At 35.6% G+C, this 17,087-nt stretch overlaps 2 protein-coding genes and 2 long non-coding RNA genes across 15 annotated transcripts; 2 read left to right on the top strand and 2 right to left on the bottom strand.

Annotated features, from left to right (window-relative positions):
* Window positions 1-555: 555 nt before the first annotated feature.
* On the bottom strand, window positions 556-4,330 carry LOC114535251 (transient receptor potential cation channel subfamily A member 1 homolog). 2 transcript variants are annotated; one of them, XM_028556637.1, is made up of 12 exons: window positions 4,104-4,330; window positions 3,862-3,997; window positions 3,323-3,436; window positions 3,062-3,166; window positions 2,787-2,953; window positions 2,338-2,593; window positions 1,893-2,263; window positions 1,596-1,803; window positions 1,295-1,459; window positions 1,149-1,217; window positions 902-1,078; window positions 556-814 (listed from the first exon to the last, which is right to left on the bottom strand). In XM_028556637.1, exons 8-12 carry the CDS (start codon window positions 1,731-1,733, stop codon window positions 590-592), a joined length of 774 nt encoding a protein of 257 aa, XP_028412438.1. In that variant the 5' UTR covers window positions 1,734-1,803; window positions 1,893-2,263; window positions 2,338-2,593; window positions 2,787-2,953; window positions 3,062-3,166; window positions 3,323-3,436; window positions 3,862-3,997; window positions 4,104-4,330; the 3' UTR covers window positions 556-589. The 2 variants fall into 2 exon arrangements, with proteins under 2 accessions (XP_028412438.1, XP_028412432.1); XM_028556631.1 differs by having other exon boundaries at window positions 1,893-2,259.
* A 43-nt stretch (window positions 4,331-4,373) lies between these two features.
* On the top strand, window positions 4,374-8,847 carry LOC114535349. Of its 2 annotated transcripts, none has more exons than XR_003688263.1 (6): window positions 4,374-4,583; window positions 5,850-5,958; window positions 6,050-6,137; window positions 6,250-6,297; window positions 8,195-8,699; window positions 8,763-8,847. It is a non-coding gene; the product is annotated as an uncharacterized LOC114535349 (long non-coding RNA). The 2 variants fall into 2 exon arrangements; XR_003688264.1 differs by lacking the exon at window positions 4,374-4,583 and adding an exon at window positions 5,166-5,294.
* LOC114535360 lies at window positions 4,645-5,856 on the bottom strand. The gene is made up of 3 exons (XR_003688275.1): window positions 5,584-5,856; window positions 5,055-5,395; window positions 4,645-4,898 (listed from the first exon to the last, which is right to left on the bottom strand). It is a non-coding gene; the product is annotated as an uncharacterized LOC114535360 (long non-coding RNA).
* A 2-nt stretch (window positions 8,848-8,849) lies between the features above and the next one.
* LOC114535268 (unconventional myosin-VI-like) lies at window positions 8,850-16,829 on the top strand. 10 transcript variants are annotated; one of them, XR_003688242.1, is made up of 15 exons: window positions 8,850-11,031; window positions 11,690-12,009; window positions 12,119-12,212; window positions 12,755-12,843; window positions 12,955-13,183; window positions 13,560-13,638; window positions 13,764-13,813; window positions 13,945-14,002; window positions 14,144-14,197; window positions 14,759-14,850; window positions 14,933-15,070; window positions 15,256-15,623; window positions 15,840-15,889; window positions 16,359-16,461; window positions 16,685-16,829. XR_003688242.1 is itself a non-coding variant. In XM_028556643.1 (10 exons), exons 2-7 carry the CDS (start codon window positions 13,023-13,025, stop codon window positions 14,783-14,785), a joined length of 429 nt encoding a protein of 142 aa, XP_028412444.1. In that variant the 5' UTR covers window positions 12,647-12,843; window positions 12,955-13,022; the 3' UTR covers window positions 14,786-14,850; window positions 14,933-15,070; window positions 15,256-16,461; window positions 16,685-16,829. The 10 variants fall into 10 exon arrangements, 1 of the variants encoding a protein (XP_028412444.1); XR_003688238.1 differs by having other exon boundaries at window positions 15,256-15,287; window positions 15,494-16,461; XR_003688240.1 differs by having other exon boundaries at window positions 15,840-16,461.
* Window positions 16,830-17,087: the final 258 nt, after the last annotated feature.

Genomic DNA, 17,087 nt, shown 5'->3' with positions numbered 1-17,087 from the left:
GTCTATCTTGGTTAATTTCGTTGACTAGGAAATCCGAGTATCGTTGCTTCAATATGCCAGAGAATCCTTTATTTTGACTGCAATATTGTGATATTCCAACATCATTTTCTGAACGATGCTTTTCGCTGCTTGTACTCGCTGAAGATGCAGGACTCTTGGTGTCATGCAAAGCGACCGAGTGTGTATTCAATGTATCGCGAGTTTCTTCAACATCTGAGGGTTCATCTTTATACTGAGATGAGAAGCAACGTTTTCATTAAGTTTTGGGCGCTTTTCGGGAGGTTGTTGATCCGCCATTTTAATTTTCTAGCTCGTAAGTCGTAAATTTCACAATCGTGCTTGGCCGTACATCTCGTACATCATCGTACTACCTTCGACAATGTCCGTCATCTCCTTTTAATCAGGCTTCTTACGACTCTCGTGCCATTATTTCTCCCTCATTCTCTAATGACCCCTCTTCAAAAGACCAGACCCCTTTTCTAATTATTTCTATAAGCCTCACCCCATTTTCTAATACGTTTACCCCATTCTCTCACAAATAGAATTTATAGACCAATAGAATTTATTAATCTATTTCGTACACCAGATTCTACCCTGGAATATATCTATCTTCATCATCTGAAGTATCCCACTTAAGTTCTGCATCGTCTTCGTCAATTTCAGGTTTGATATCAATGCCATGATGTCCTAGGATCGCCTTCAACATGGCCTCCAGACGAACAGTACGAGTCTGCAACGTTTTCAACCTCGTCTTCATCTTGGTCACATCATATTGTAGAAGCTCTTGTTGTTTATGAATTCTCTCAATTGGTGACTACATTGTTTATAAAATCATATTTACCATTTTTAGCCCAGGTGTTGCAATGCACAAGGACAGCGTAGAAAAAATTCTTATGCTTACCGTTGCAGGATATAAAGCATCATTAATAACTTGTGCTGGAGTTGTGAGAGTCTGGTGCCAGAAAGACCAGATACTCCGATATCTTTCTCTATTTGGATAAACTGTTTCCTTCATCGTGACAAGTTTTCGGCGAAGAAACAACGGAAGAACTTTCTCCACATCCAACGCCAAATCAAGCTAAAACAATAATTTTACCACGATTATTGAATATGAAAAACCGTCAAAACTTTGGAAATGAGTATTTCACCTGCATTGCTAAACGTTTAAGAGCAGCTTTGTCTTGAACGCCTTTAATATCATCAACAGCTAATCCAATCTTAAATTAAAATTATAGAGCATTACATCTCTATCATCTCTGAAATGTTGTGATAAAAACGTTCATGTCTTCCTTACAAGTAAATTGACAATGATGACACAATTGATAACCAGAAAACCAACATAGACAGCCCAGGTGACAGGAGGAACATATCCTTCATTGTATACAGTGTCATATTCGTATTCTCCTAACATTTCCATTATAGTTTTCAACATTGAACGACCTGGCGTTGAAAATGGAACCTTAAAGAAGACGAAAGGTACTTTTGTTATACTCTTACAGCATTAGATATTGTAGGCGAATGGTAAAAATCGTCTTACACGGAGTAACAGACCAAGGAGGTGGTAACCCAAAGTATGAATGTTTGCGATGTCGTACCTGGTTGTACAAGAGAACATGGAATCCCAAACCAAATGCAATTATAAAGAGAAGTAACACAACGAAGAACTGGGCAAACGTCCGGAACATCTCAGTGAACATGACGACGTAAATACCAAGTTTTGGAAATTTTCTCATTGACAAGACAAGCGTGAACCATGCAAGACACAAGGACGCCGCACCAATGCTGTTGTGAAGATAGAAACAGCTGAAAATAAATTAGGACAAAACATCAGAGCGTGGACATATTATAAAGAAAGTGAACATGCAGCAAATTCCTCTGGACAGTTATCATACCTTGATGACTGTGTTCGTTTACTTTTGTTCGTGACAAATACGATCGCAGATATATATGTTCCTAGTTCAAGCAACTCATGCCAAGTGAGAAATAATCGCCATAAACAAACAGCTTTGAATAACTAAAAAAACGTACGAAAGAAAAATTATTTTGAATGAAGGGAAAACCTGGAAACATAAGAAACTTCGTCAACCAGACCAGGCTAACCGAAACCATACATAACTAGTCAACAACCAATGAAAAGGCTGTCAAAGGAGGTCAATATTGTAACTATCTTATCTGTCTGTAACATTCTGAACCACTTCTTCTGTAGTCCTGTTACTTTCATCATCACTTTCCTCTTCACATTCTGCAGCTTTCATTACCCTATCTCAATTAAATATAACTTCATTATTGAATCAGGTACCTGTACATTACAAAAAAAGAGATTCATTAAATTTATACCTGTTAAGATCATAAAATCCTTTACCCCATTTGAAGCACTTAAGTATTTCAAAACCAAGATCTTTGAATCTTGAACTGTCTGACTCAAACTGCCAGCAATCGATCTACCTTTACAATACTGATGAAGGACATCCAAGGCAGCAATAAAGAACTCATGGGCATCCCGTTGTTCATATCCTGCTAAATGTCAAGCATTTGTCCACACAAGATGAAGCAATTTGTAAGGAATATGAGGTGTTCTTTCACCAGAATAAAACTAGGAAGTTGAAAAATGAAAAAGATATGAAACTTACACTTTATTTGCGGTCTTTTTATATATCTTTTAGTATTACGTGTAGTCAATTAATAATTGGTTTTTATAGAAAACTCTCATCCAACTTGATCACAATTATTTTCTATAAAGTTAGTACTAGCAATGCTGAATAATCACCCAAATATCCAGTTCATACCTCTTGAAATAAGGAGACCATGGCACATACAATACATGTTCCATCCTGTTTCTTACACTTGTGTTGGTCAGCCAAGAAATAGTCTCTGAATAATGGTGTGTGAGTGAAGGCTTGGACAATACAATTTATGAAGCAAGTATTGCCAAGATTGATCAGACCACGCAAGCCTAAAAAATAAACAGTTTAAAAGTTGTTCTTTCTTGGTTCATATCATGCACCAAAGCAGGTCATTCAAAGTTAGGATGCACGAAATTGCACCCACTAAAAACACTTACCTATGATTGAGTTACCACAGACCCTCTGATATTTCACATTTCGTTTTAAAAGTTCAACATCTCTTCCACCAGGCAACCACTGCTCATAGAGAGCAGTCTTGTTTCCTGAAATTGCCCAACACGAACAAAATAAGACAAATAATTTTGTATTGTGAAGTGACCAGAAAAGTTTAAATTTGCTTGTATAGCCAATGTCACAACAGAAATGATGTGTATATCATGAATAACTTCAATTTGTGTTTTATGCATAAAAAAACATACCATAGGACCTCCACGCCTTGGCTCTTTCTTCAGGAAGAATCTTCTCCAGAACTTCATTATGGACATAATCGCCACAGAGAAAGCAATACACCACACCATAGGTCAGGTCAACAGCTAAGAAATGAAAAAAAGGGTGATACATGAGGTTTGAACCAGGCATTACCTGGACCAGGTTCAATACAGTTTGAATACTACTAAAGGTGTAGCTTTACACAAAAGCAGTTTCACCTGTGTTGCATGTCAGGCTATTTCAATCTACTTAAAATATTGTGCTAGTCCAGCAACCATGTGATTCAACAATTCATTTTTTATCAGTGGGCCCTAGAAACTGGCTTTTGAACTACTGGGTGAATCATGTACACCAGAACATTTTAGTCAAATAGTCAAATACAATAAAGTCAGAAAATAGTTTATATAGTATGGGGAATCCCCAGAAATCAAATCACTTAAATCTTTTCACATGCAACAACAGCCAAATCCATATTTCTATGTCACGTAGTACAAATATGTTAGATTTTGAGGGTTTAGGGACGAATTACCTAGCTTATGGTCTTTCTTCTTTGCGTGAGCAGCATGGATATGCTTGAGGCCAGAGTAACAACCAAAATAAACACAATATAGGCAGGAGTGAAGACGATTTGACAATGCGTCACAATCGTCACACTTTCGTGTCGCCTTGAAAATAATAAAAACGTATAAAATACCACGGAATATTACTCGCATGTTGAACAAAAAGTCATAAAATACAACACAAGAACACAAGCATCTCTTAGTCTCTTACCTTTGCACGCCGGGTTTCTCTTGACGAGCCAACGATAAACCACCCACAAACTTTACGGTAAGTTGGCAAGCATTCCTTTGTGAATTGAGTTAAATGGTTACAAGAAGCCATGAATTAAAGCTTACTTTGAACTGTAGTAAAGGATAAGCCGCCAAAGCGGCAGAAGAACCGTCATGGGAAAACATTAAACTTCGTCATTTAATATAACTTTTCACACCGGACAGGAAAGGACATGGATGCGCACCAAACGTATTTTAACCAACTGCGCATACCAAAAAACTTTTTAATAACGTATTTCGATGTTTATCTTTTTTATCATTCCTAGCGATTTAAAATATAGGGGAAAAAACAATTTGTTCGGCTTTTAGTATCTTCAACCACTATGGAATTATATACAACATTAACCATGGTCGGATGGTCACCCAATGAAACACCATGACACAGAATACCTATCAGAAGTAGAACTCCTGTACTTTTTTCGTAAGTGTGATTCGTCATGATTCGTCACTTAGCAAGTGCATTTTTTTGAGGTAGTCACTCAATAGATTCTAGTTGTGATTTTCTAAACTGACCATTGTTGTAAACTGACCATTAATCTATAAGCATTATCAGAATGGTTGTGGCAGAATACCTTAGAATACCATGCCATACAGTCAACACTGATGCTGTCAGGTGTCTCAAAGAAAGTGTATGCTTTTGCAATGGATACTCCTGGTATTCCAGCATATGTAGGAGTTATCTTTACCAAAAATACTTTAATAATACCCTCTGCATTGCCACAACCAAGGTAGGAGACTACTTCATTTTAACCTCACCTCAGCCTGGAAGATTTGTTTAAAAATTAAAGCTTGTCTTAGAAATAATTTATGTAAAAATGCATGTCTGTCTGTGTTGAACTCTAAGTTCACTCAGTTCATTCTTTTTTATAAAATAATTTAATTTATTGCATACCATTAGATTCGTTGTTTCCGTACCATGCCAAACAACTAGGGTAAAACAATGAGGTGTAAGCAGCCACTGTCCTGTGCATAAAGCTATGATTTTTCACAAGTGGTAACTGTGCTTGCCAGATAAACAATTGGCCACTTCTAACTGGGTAGAAAAAAGAGCAAACTTTCTCCAGACATTAGAAGTTTGTTGTAGGCAGTCCACTGTTGTTGGAAACCACTCAATACATGTGAAATTCAAAAGGTATTTTCTTCGTTGCCATTCTGAAAATTCTTTCCACATATCTTGGTTGCCGACTTTGTGCCTAAAGTCACTAGGCAACTCGCCTTTCATACTCATCTTGTCTTAAAAAATCAAGGCAAAAGTTTAAACAAGATTAAACAAAAGAAACTTGAGAACATAACTCATATGTGAATATAAGTGTTGTAGAGTCTGACTTGGAACACAACATTCAGTTAAGCTACCTCATTTAATATAAGTTAATGCATTCATAAACATATCGGGAAGTAATGTCGCTATAACCTTGCCTCACCTTTAAAGAAACTTCCCTGTTTCATTTCATTAAAGTGCTGTGAACTTAAATCCATTATTTCACACCAGCCGTCAGGGGATTGTTTGTCCGCAACATACAAGGCCAATTTATTTGTTCAAAAAAATGGGCTTCACCGACCTATAAATGAGGGTGGGGGGGGCAGTGGTGAGAGGCGGTCATGGGGGCAGTGAGGCTATTTCAGATCCGCCTGAGCACCAATTATTGCGAGGTTTATCAAGAATTTGCTTAAATTTGTTCTGTTTTAGGTTGCAAACACTACCAAACAGTGAAATAAAGATATGAAACATTATCCCACTCAAAAATAGGTTATAGTCCAGATGAAGAATCGAATTCATTGGTCCATAATAAATACAGGTCAGTGGTCTATTGCATTGTGGGCAATGTGGTGTGACCAAATTAGCCAATCACAAGCTGCAGTTTCGGTCATGTGACAATTTTTTAACAGATTGAGTGATTGACAGTCAGTTTTCAAGACCATGTGGACGATGCGGTGGGAAGGAAATTCGCTCTTCGTTGCAAGAAAAGAAAACCAGGTGTGTATATCTCTGAATACTCTGCATAAAAAGAACGAAGATATTATTCAAACAATGTTTCAAATATTTAAATATGTAGTTATTAAACACTTTTTTGTCTATTTCATTTTAGGCCGAAATCCGTCGACGAAAGCTGGATTCAATGTTCCTGAGTTGTACAGTATGTATTATTGTGTCTTATCTGTTAGTTATTGAACTAAAACGTTTATCAGCAAAGCTAGAATTGTTCTGCCTTCAGTATTCGTACCAATAAGTGTCAATTATTAAGTTAATAAGTCTAATTTTTCAGCGTATTGTGCGTTCCGCTTGCACGTGTTTTCACACTAAGCGCCGCCGTTTAGAGCATATTGTTTTGATTTTTTAAGTTTCCTTTGTTGTAAGCAAAGTTAGAATAGCTTCAGCATAGTATTCGTAACGATTTCTACTAATTTGCAGAAGAATTAGGTCTAAATTTTCAGTTTTTCTATCGAGTTTCTATGTTGCGACGCCGGTGTCGTTTTCAACTGTTGTAGTCGCCACCGTTTAACTTTTAGAGCATATATTCAGTAGCGTAGCCAGCCGGTCGATTTGTCCCGCTATTCTAATATTTTAGTGTTCACTGACTGTGAAAACAATAGATTTCTAAAGGCATGAATACTTTTAATAACTCGAAATTTACATAGCAGGACAAAATCGTTAGGTTGGCTACGCCGCTGCATATATTCAGTTTAGTTTTAAAGCTTTCTTATATTGTAAGCAAAGTTAAAGTAGTTCTGCCTGAGTATTCGTATCAATTTGTAGAAGAATTAGGTCCAAATTTTCAGCGTTTCTAGCGAGTTTCCGTGCGTGTTTGCCACGCCGGTGTTTTTCAACTTTGTAGTCGCCGCCGTTCAACTTTTAGATCATATTGTTTAGTTTTAAAGCTTTCTTATATTGTAAGTAAAGATAAAGTAGTTCTGTCTGAGTTTTCGTATAAATTTGCAGAAGAATTAGGTCCAAATTTTCGGCGTTTCTAGCGAATTTACTTGTGCGTGTTTTTGCGACGCCGGTGCTGGTGGTCTTTTTTAAACTGTTGTAGACTTGAGTCGCCACCGTTTAACTTCTAGAGCATATTGTTTAGTTTTTCAAGCTTTCTTATATTGTAAGGAAAGATAAAGTAGTTCTGTCTGAGTATTCGTTTCAATTTGAAGAAGAATCAAGTATTTTTTGGTGTATTGGGGCCGCCATGAGGCATGAGGGGCTTCTTAGCTAGTGTTTAGATCTCGCCGCTCGCCGTCTTTTTTCAAATGAAGGTCTTGAGCACGAGGCATTTATAGCTATACGATAGATAATAGACGTGTGCAACTGATATCACTGCAATAAGAAATTAATGTATTATGCATGTTTATATAAATAAATGCGTTTGATTTAAAAGCATTCATAATCATTCTGCTATTTGATCCCGTAAAAATGTGATTTTGCATGTGCTTTGACCTTTGTGCCATTTTCCGGTGTTCAGTAAAGGCAAATTAGATTAACAATATTTAACTAAAATTTGCTTGGTGTGTCAAAAAGGTGAAAAAATGGGCGTTTAAAAACCCCAAATGACATGTGCCTAATCAAAAGGGGGCTTATTAATAAGGCCAAATGACAGGTGCCTATAAATCGTTTTTCACCCAGACAAACGTAAGAAACGATTCTACTTTTTCGCGACAAATTTTTTTGCAAACCAATCACATCACCAGTGTTTCCTCAACGCACCTTTGAAATGTCCTTAATTTTGCATTGCGGAATATTCTTTCTATTTTATGTGAAAAACCTGATGTTATGTTTAGACTGATTTGTATTTCTGAAAACTTACATTTTCTCTACTTTGTGTTTTGAGTGGTATACCAAATCTATTTTCTGATTTGAAACGAATACAATAACCAACATAGAAACACTATTGTAGTATTCCTACTTGAAACTGGGAGTATTTATTAGAACACCCTAAATAATCCTGTATAAACATATTCTACCATCAGAAGTATGGATTGATAGGTACGTAGCTATTGTGCTTATACTGTACTTATTATCACTCTTTCATTTATTCATTTTAGTTGTGATGATGGAGAAATGTTACCATTTTGCATGCAAATACAAAATCTAAAATTAAATTCCAACCAGACATTTTATGAAATCAAAATCAAACCAAACATTTTATGATATTTCCAGACATTTGAGGCTCCTCTGTTTTTAATTTTCAATTTTTGGATTGCATGCAGTTCAGATCCCAACCCTTGGTTATATCTTGCATGTTTTGTCAGGAGTAATGAGTAAGTATAATTGATCAGGGGCCCGGGTCACTTATACTTTCTGTATGCTCGACTGACCTAGTCCGGCATAGGCAAAATTATTGCTCTTGGAGCACACAAAAAAAGAGATGCATGTTGAGATTAAAAAGGGGGTATAATGGTCGAGTGTTAAATGTCTATTCCATTTTTGAATGAATGCATGCGTTAAATCTTGCTAAATTTGCATGTAATTTCGAAAATGCATGAAAATTTTGTATTCGCATGTACAATGAGCGTTGTGGTGAAGATGATGTTGGTGGAGCTCATGCAGGTAACATACCATAGGTGAGCTTGTTTCATATCATTTCAGATGTTAAGAAATGAATCATTTCAGATGATGATGGACAACCGACGATGACAGATGATGATGGACCAGCCGATGATGACAGATGATGATGGACCACCCAATGGCAGATGATGATGGGCCACCTGATGATGATGATCAGCAGACGATGACAGATGATGATGGACTGCCCGATGACAGAAGATGATGGACTGAAGACTAGTTTGATGGGTGGTATTATTCAGTTTTCTTGCATTCTATCCTGTGCATGCTTGTTTTCCTGGTGGTCTGCACTGAATGTGTAATACATTAAGTGAAATTCCTATTTCCCATTTTGACATTGATGATAAATAAAAATTCCGGATTGCATGCAGAACAATTAAATTAATGTATACAGCATGTTTGATTCTTTGAAAATGCATGTTCCTGTTTTATCACTTAATGTGTAATGCAATTGGTGAAATTAATGCATGATATTACTAAAGTATCCAATGGTGCAGCTGAAAATGATGAAGCATGAACTCAACTTGAAGAATGGAATTCGTACACAGGTAACTGTGAACAAGAACCAGGTATGCATATGATTGTATTTGTTTGTTGGCACGTAAGGCATTGGCATCAAAAATTTGCAACAAAATATTACAGTAATGCGCCACAAGATTGATTTCTGTCAGTGCATGTGCGAATGAAAATAGCCAAAATAATAGCATGAATTATAGGTGGTTGATGTATTTTAACAGGTATCAGATCCGAAATTAGCTGTAAAATATTTCGGTTATGCATGCCACAATTTAACATAAAATACATTGTTTTAATTAGGGTATAATTGGCTTTCTAAGTGCATGTGATGGTAAAAATATTTGCCAGAGTAATTTATAATAGCATGATTATAGACGACCGTATTCTTACATGTATAAGATCAACAATTAGGTGTAAAAATATTTTGTTTATGCATGCTACAACATAGAACACATTGCTCTAATTAGGAAAATTGATTTTCTAGGTGCATGTGACGGTAAAAATAATTGCCAGAGTAATAGCATGATTATATACGACCGTAGTTAATTCTTACATGTATAAGAGCAAAAACTAGCTGTAAAAAATTTTGTTTATGCATGCCACAACATAAAATACATTGCTCCAATTAGGGTAATTGACTTTTCAAGTGCATGTGATGGTAAAAATAATTGCATAACATGTATAAGATCAAAAATTATCTGAAAAATATTTTGTTTATGCATGCCACAACATAAAATACATTGCTCTAATTAGGGAAATTGACTTTTAAGGACTTGCAAAACCAGTTAAGTAAATTATAAATACAATATATTATAATAATTTTTTATTTATTTCTATTTATCAAGTAAAAATAGTTGCCAAATAGTTAGCAAGTTTAGTTAAATATTACCGGCCGGTATAGACAGCAGATTAGTTTAGTTTTCATAGGATAGTGAATGGTAATAGTTTAGTTTAGCTATGCTCTATAAGGATTTTTTTACTTCTAATCTATCAGAGTTTACATTGAAACCTGGAACTTTAATAAATTAAATAAATTTTTATTTATCAGTTTTTATTTTCGAAGTTCGTGGGAAAGCATGAAAATAGCATATAGAAAAAGAAATTGATGATATTTTGATGGTTAGAATAAGTTCGAATCTTGAATAGAATGAAGTGTATTAATTAAGGGTGAAGGTTAATTGGAATCAATTTGTGAATGGAATAATTATCTATTATTATTTATTATTATATATTATTATGTTGAAATATCACCGTAATTCTTCTAAATTGGATTTCTGGAACTTCAAGAAATTTGTTCTGGTTTTTGAAAGGAGTTATCTCTAGTGTTTTTTTGATTACTTGTATATGAAATGTTGCTTGCAAAATAATCGACACAATAGAGAGTAATTTGACTTCGTCTACAATTGTACTGATCTCTATGTAGTATTATTACGTTTGTCAAGTCTTTGCAACTGATCTCTAACAGCTAATTAACTGAATTAGTGAGAGTTACACGCGCTCGATTTTTTTTGCCACTGATCTCTATACAGTCACTGGATGACATGCTTATATTTCTGCGTCTGATCTCTATGTAGTAACTGAACAACGCTATTGCAGCTGATCTCAATAGATTAATAGGAATATCGATTTGACCAGGTTAAATAAACGATAGTCGTCGATTGTAACGATGGATTTATGATGATATAGATTTTAATGATGTTTTACTTTGGCCAGGTTTTATAACAATGTTAAGATATTACTAAAATTTTCTAAGGACTTGCAAAACCAGTTTGAATAGATTGATGCAATTCACTTCGGCCAGGTAAGGTTTAATATTAACGATGATCATATTACCAAAATCCCCATTACCCATAGGTATATTTTTGATGCCATTGCGTTAAGCATGTTATGTCAATTTCAATAAATCTTTGTGCATGTTTCAGACCACCAGGATCATTTGACGAACCCTTAAAAATTGTGTGGCAATTTTTAAAGATTGGTCAGATGAAAAACATTGATAATGTATAATGTAACACCGTGAAAAATAGTCCACATGGTTGCCAGATTATCTCTAAAAATTGATAAAATTCATGTACAAAAATAACTGGCAAACCTGCCCCAATTAATTATTGCGGAATTTCCAACTAAAAATACCAAAATGTCGGACCAGACCAGTAACCTGAGATCCGGATTTCATGTTGTGGTCAGGAGGGTTTTTCTCCGGGAACTCCGGTTTCCCTCCATTTCATGTTTGGCAAAAAACAGTGTCCATGTCTGGGGCCAAACAAAGATCTATAGTGAATTCTATTTTTTATCAAACAGTGCTGTAATGTTTGGCCTCTGGGTTAAAATCCCAGAACACTGCCTTATTGTGTTAAAATGCAGGGGCAACTGCTCTCTGTCCTTTTACTCACAGGTGCAAGGGGGGATGCACCCACTTCTATTCAGATTGCTTTAAAACTTATTAATAAATTCGCTAGAAATGGCACAATCGACTTGACAACTGTCCCAGTGTAGCGTAGATTTGGATATACATACTGAGCGGTCAGCATGGATCCTGAAGATTTCAAGTTTGGGTTGACGAAAGTATTTTTTAGACCAGGAAAGTTAAGATTATTGTATCATTGTTAAAGTTATTGATTTATTGAAAGGTTTCCACTAAAATATGGCTAAATTCATTTTCATTTTTGTAATTTGCAACATTTGATCATATATTGCAGTCAGATCCTGAGAGTCTAAAAGCTCTTGTATCGAAAGTTTCAAGGTGGATCATTGTCAATTGCTGGAAGAAAGTGATATGGTGCGTCTCAGTCCAGAAATGGGACAATGCTCTATGCTTGACTTAGCTGAGAGATCTTGGATATAGTTAACGTAAAAAAGCTGGTTCTAACTCTCATGTCTTCCTTCAGCAGTGGCAAACAAGATCAAGTTCAGAGCAAAAGCTTGGGCCACGATTCAGAAGACCGTCAAAATGTTCCTCTTGTGGAAATAACACCAGCCAAGGTATATCAGGAGTTTACAAAATTCTACCGAGGGCAATAAAACTATTCCACCAAAATCTCTTATAAGGCCAACTATTTCAAATATTCATAATTAGTTAATGAACCACAAACTTATTAGACCATGTGTTTTGTTTTTCACAGATATAAAGGAATGATTATGATTAAACTCGACCTCTAGGAAGAACAATTTAGAACTGATAGAGCTATACAGTATAAATAAAGTTAGTTCAGTTTAGGTTTCCTCCTGTAGTAACATTGGATCAATAAGAGATATGATCCTTACTGGACCCCTATGAAGAACAGTTTAGAACTGATAGAGCTATCCAGTATAAATAAAGTTAGTTTAGTTTAGGTTTCCTCCTGTATTAACACTGGATCAATAAGAGATGATCCTTACTGGACCTCTAGGAAGAACAGTTTAGAACTGATAAAACTATATCCAGTATAAATAAAGTTAGTTTAGTTTAGGTTTCTTCCTGTAGTAACCATTGGGGGTAATTCTATAACACCTCCACTGGCGGTTTCCTCATTGTTTCAATGTAGTTTCAGGTTTAAAAACCGACAAGAATGTTTTGACCACACAGATTTTTGATATCGAAAAGGAAATATCAGCTGCTATGCAGAAAATCAAGGTTAGTAGACGTGTTGAAATGCTGCCTCAGGAACTTATCACGGAGTGTTGTTGAAGGCCCGTCTGTTATGTATCATTGTCGATCTAATAATCTCTTGGAGCTGCATTTTAGAAGTAAGAACACGGTAATGAGCCGTGATCAGATCGAGAATCTCCACCGTGGTCTTGTGGCGAAGGTGCATGGACAAACAAGTCGTAGATTTACAGAAGCAAAAAGAACTTCAGGAGAAGAGGGAGGAAGAAGAGAAGTTGAGGAAAATCAAAGAACAGATGGAACTGGAAAGAAAAAGGCGAGAAGAGGAGGAAAGGAGAAGAAAACAACTCGAAGAAGAAGCGAGAATGTAAGTTTAAAATTATCAAGTTTTACATTCAACGATATCCTCTTCTTTTTTCTCCCTCGTCGAGTTAAGATATGATAGTTTTTCTCGGAATAACTATCACACAAGATGATCCAAAATGGCGGAAATAGATTTTGACTATTTGTCAAAGAAAAATCAAATTCTCGGTTGAAACAACTTAATATCACTTGAAGTATATCTCACATTTATTGCAGTTCTTATAACTAAACATAATCACGAAATTTCGGCTAGTTTCATAAAGAATAACAAAAGATATAATGGATTTTTGAAAACCCTGCTGAGGACTGATTGGCTAGAATATGAGCGCTTGCTGTGTACGATATTTAAATGTTTACATCTTGTTTTTTGTGTGTTTTAGTAAAGCTGAAATGGAAGCCAAAAGGCGAAGGGCAGAAGAGGAAGAAATGAAACGACGGGAACTTGAAAAAGCGAAACAGGTTTTGAGCATTTATATTACGATGAATAAATATAATTATTTTCAAAGCTTTTTTTGTCTAATGTCGTACCATACTTGATCACCTCTGGCAATATTTTTACTGTGAATCTTTCCTGGGTTTTTTAGAAAGAAATTGAGGAACAATTAAGGAAAGAGGATGAAGAGGCAAAATCTCGGTATGAACTTATTTTTGCTGCCATAAACATCTTTGCGAGGTTTTACAAAAAAATTCCCGAGTCCTTTTTATAGACTCACAGGTAATGCTTTAAATCTGATATTTTTTCAATGTAAAATTTTATTATTTCAGACAAGCTGCTCTTGAACAAGAGAGATTAGATCACGAACTGGCCTTGCGTTTGGCAAAGGTATTATATCTCAATATTTTTTCAATTTCTTTGGCGATTAATACTACTAAATGCTTCAGTTTAACATTTCAACTGTGTGGAAGTTTATGTTCATTTTCTGCTAGACCGAATTAAGCCTATACTAATTTTTTCTAATTTTAGGAATCCAATTTGAATGTATATAGAACCCATGGAGGAACAAAAAGCTATTATAAGGTAAATATTTTATCATATTGTATAGCTCTATCAGTTCAAAACTGTTCTTCCTAGAGGTCCAGTAAGGATCATCTCTCAGTTCTAAACTGTTCTTCCTAGAGGTCCAGTAAGGATCATCTCTCATTGATCCAGTGTTACTACAGCAGGAAACTTAAACTAAACTAACTTTATTTATACTGGATAGCTCTGTCAGCTCTAAACTGTTCTTCCTAGAGGTCCAGTAAGAATCATCTCTTATTGATCCAGTGTTACTACAGGAGGAAACTTAAACTAAACTAACTTTATTTACACTGGATAGCTCTGTCAGCTCTAAACTGTTCTTCCTAGAGGTCCAGTAAGAATTATCTCTTATTGATCCAGTGTTACTACAGGAGGAAACCTAAAGTAAACTAACTTTATTTATACTGGATAGCTCTATCAGTTATAAACTGTTCTTCATAGAGGTCCAGCAAGGATCATCTCTTATTGATCCAGTGTTACTACAGGAGGAAACCTAAACATACTTTAATATTCTGATCCGCTATCACAACAAGATACTAAAAAAAACTTGTTTTGCTACAGAGCGGCTTCCTTGAAAGATCCGAATAAGAAATATGACCTGAGTAAATCATGGAAATATGCTGAGTTAAGAGACACCATCAACACCTCGTGCGGTATGTGTTGTTGTCATTACTTGGTTCCTGGGAAAAGGTTAATTTTAAATAAAAAAAAGGACTTCTGTTTTTGTTTTTCTAGATGTCGAGTTATTACAAGCTTGTAAACAAGAGTTCCATCGCCGTCTTAAGGTTTATCATCAGTGGAAAAATAAGGCATCGAAGTCAACAGGTCAAAGTGCTGGTGATCAAAGAGCACCTCAAGAGGTCGTGGAAGAAGGTTGGGAAATAGTTAATATCAACATTATATTCTTTTATTCTAACAAGATGATTTATCAGTTCTGAACTGTTGTTACTACAGGAGGAAACCTAAAATAAACTAACTTTATTTATTCTGCATGGATAAATCATTTAGGAAATCCAGCATTGAAGAAATCAAAGGAAAATATTTTATATCTTAATTAGGTAAACATTGTTGGTAACCAAGGATGCATCTGGTAAGACTTCCCTTATTGATAGATTCAATGCTGGTAAATTTCCATCAATTACCTCTGTGTCATGTTACTCTTGAGTCTTGTTACAAGCTAATGGCTGTGAATAATATTCCTGTGGAGTTTATGATATATTAATTGCAGTAGAAGATTATGAAGACAAGATCTTTAATGTAATGTTATTCAGTTGACTCAAAAGAGAGTTTTGAAAGTTTTTCCAGTGTATGGTGGCCAGAGATCAGTGCTGCTCGCATAAGGAAACCATTTTTATTAGTTGGACTAAAAAAGGAGCTTCGTCCTGGCAAACAAACGCATGAACTGAGTAGGTGAAAGCTAATGAAGGTAAAAAACTTACAAAATATATTGGTGCCGTAGGTTTTTAAGAGTGCTCATCAGTTACTAATGAATGAAACAATGAGATTTTTGAAATGGCAGTAAACAAGTGCGAGATTGTAGTAAAAAAGAAAGGGGAGCTCAAAAATCAAGCTTGGGTGTATATCTGTTGTTGCAAGACAAACTAATGAAGTACTTGAAATTTAAATCATTATATATTTCAAGTTTGCCCTGAATACCTGAGATGTTTGAAATGACACTGGAAAGGGATACAGGTTTGTAGTCTGGTGTGCAATTTTCCACGGGCAGAGAGGGTTGGCTGACGGCTATTTTCCATTTACAAAACACTCAGAATCTTATAAAGGACAAAGCAGACCCTGAAATAACTCAAAAACTAACCAGGTATTTTCGGTGGTTCCATTTCGGAGTTTGCAAATATCGAAAAATAAACGAAATGGTAAAAGAAAATTGCTACCAGGAACCGAGAAAAAAAGTTGTTATAGTTTTAGTTTGAAAAGATTAACGCGAAAAGAGAAGGCTTTTATATCAAGCTAAGAGTATTTTCCATTAATCGCTTCACGGAGAGGAATTTTGCTAATCACTTACAACGGACAATAGAAATATGCAAAACATATTTATTTGGCTAATTTATATCCATTCCGGGCAAGTCTGACATGAGTTAGTTGATTATCTATTGTTGTCAATGCGTTAATTGTCCGTTGGAATTTTCTTTGTTTGTTGAAGTAATAAAAGGCGGTTGAATCTAGACGAAACTCAGTCTTTGCAGTCTCGAAAAGGAAGCATCAGTCAAAGAAGTTCACTAGGAAAAGTTGGAAGATTCTTGCAGGTACATGGTGATTGTTAGTTTGAACAGCTTTTGGCTTGATCTTTGGCTTTGTAAACAAATTTACTGATCGCTGTGTTGATTTGAATAGCGTGGGAAGACGTTAGTGAGTGGAGCCATATTCTTGCCGATTATTACTGGTTGATCTTGTATATTTCGATTGAAAATGTCCAATGCAAGTGAGTTGTTACTTTAATTTAGTTTTTCCTTGCTTATTTGATTTCAGAACGAACTACGGCGCCGAAAGATGGGGAAGGAGAAACGTAAAGGCTTGCTCGCAGCGAGTAATAGGTATTATTATTCATATCATACTTTTGTTGTCAGATGATGAAGGATCGTCGCAGCATCAGATGTTGAAGAATCGTCGCAGGATCAGATGGTATGGTATGGTATGGTATGGTATGATATTGCTACCTAAGTGATATTTGTGACTTGAAAATTAGTGTCATATCATTGTGATAAAGTATCGTTGCAGGATCAGATGTTGAAGGATCGTCGCAGGATCAGACGGATCGTCGCAGCATCAGATGTTGAAGAATCGTCGCAGGATGAGATGATATGGTATGGTATGATATGGTATGGTATGGTATGGTATGATATTGCTACCTAAGTGATATTTGTGACTTGAA

This window comes from Dendronephthya gigantea, unplaced genomic scaffold (genome assembly GCF_004324835.1).
Source record: "Dendronephthya gigantea isolate DGI-Jeju-01 unplaced genomic scaffold, DenGig_1.0 000002F, whole genome shotgun sequence".
Lineage (NCBI taxonomy): Eukaryota > Metazoa > Cnidaria > Anthozoa > Malacalcyonacea > Nephtheidae > Dendronephthya > Dendronephthya gigantea.
Note: the sequence above shows the minus strand (reverse complement) of the source record. Positions and strands in the feature narration are given on the sequence as shown.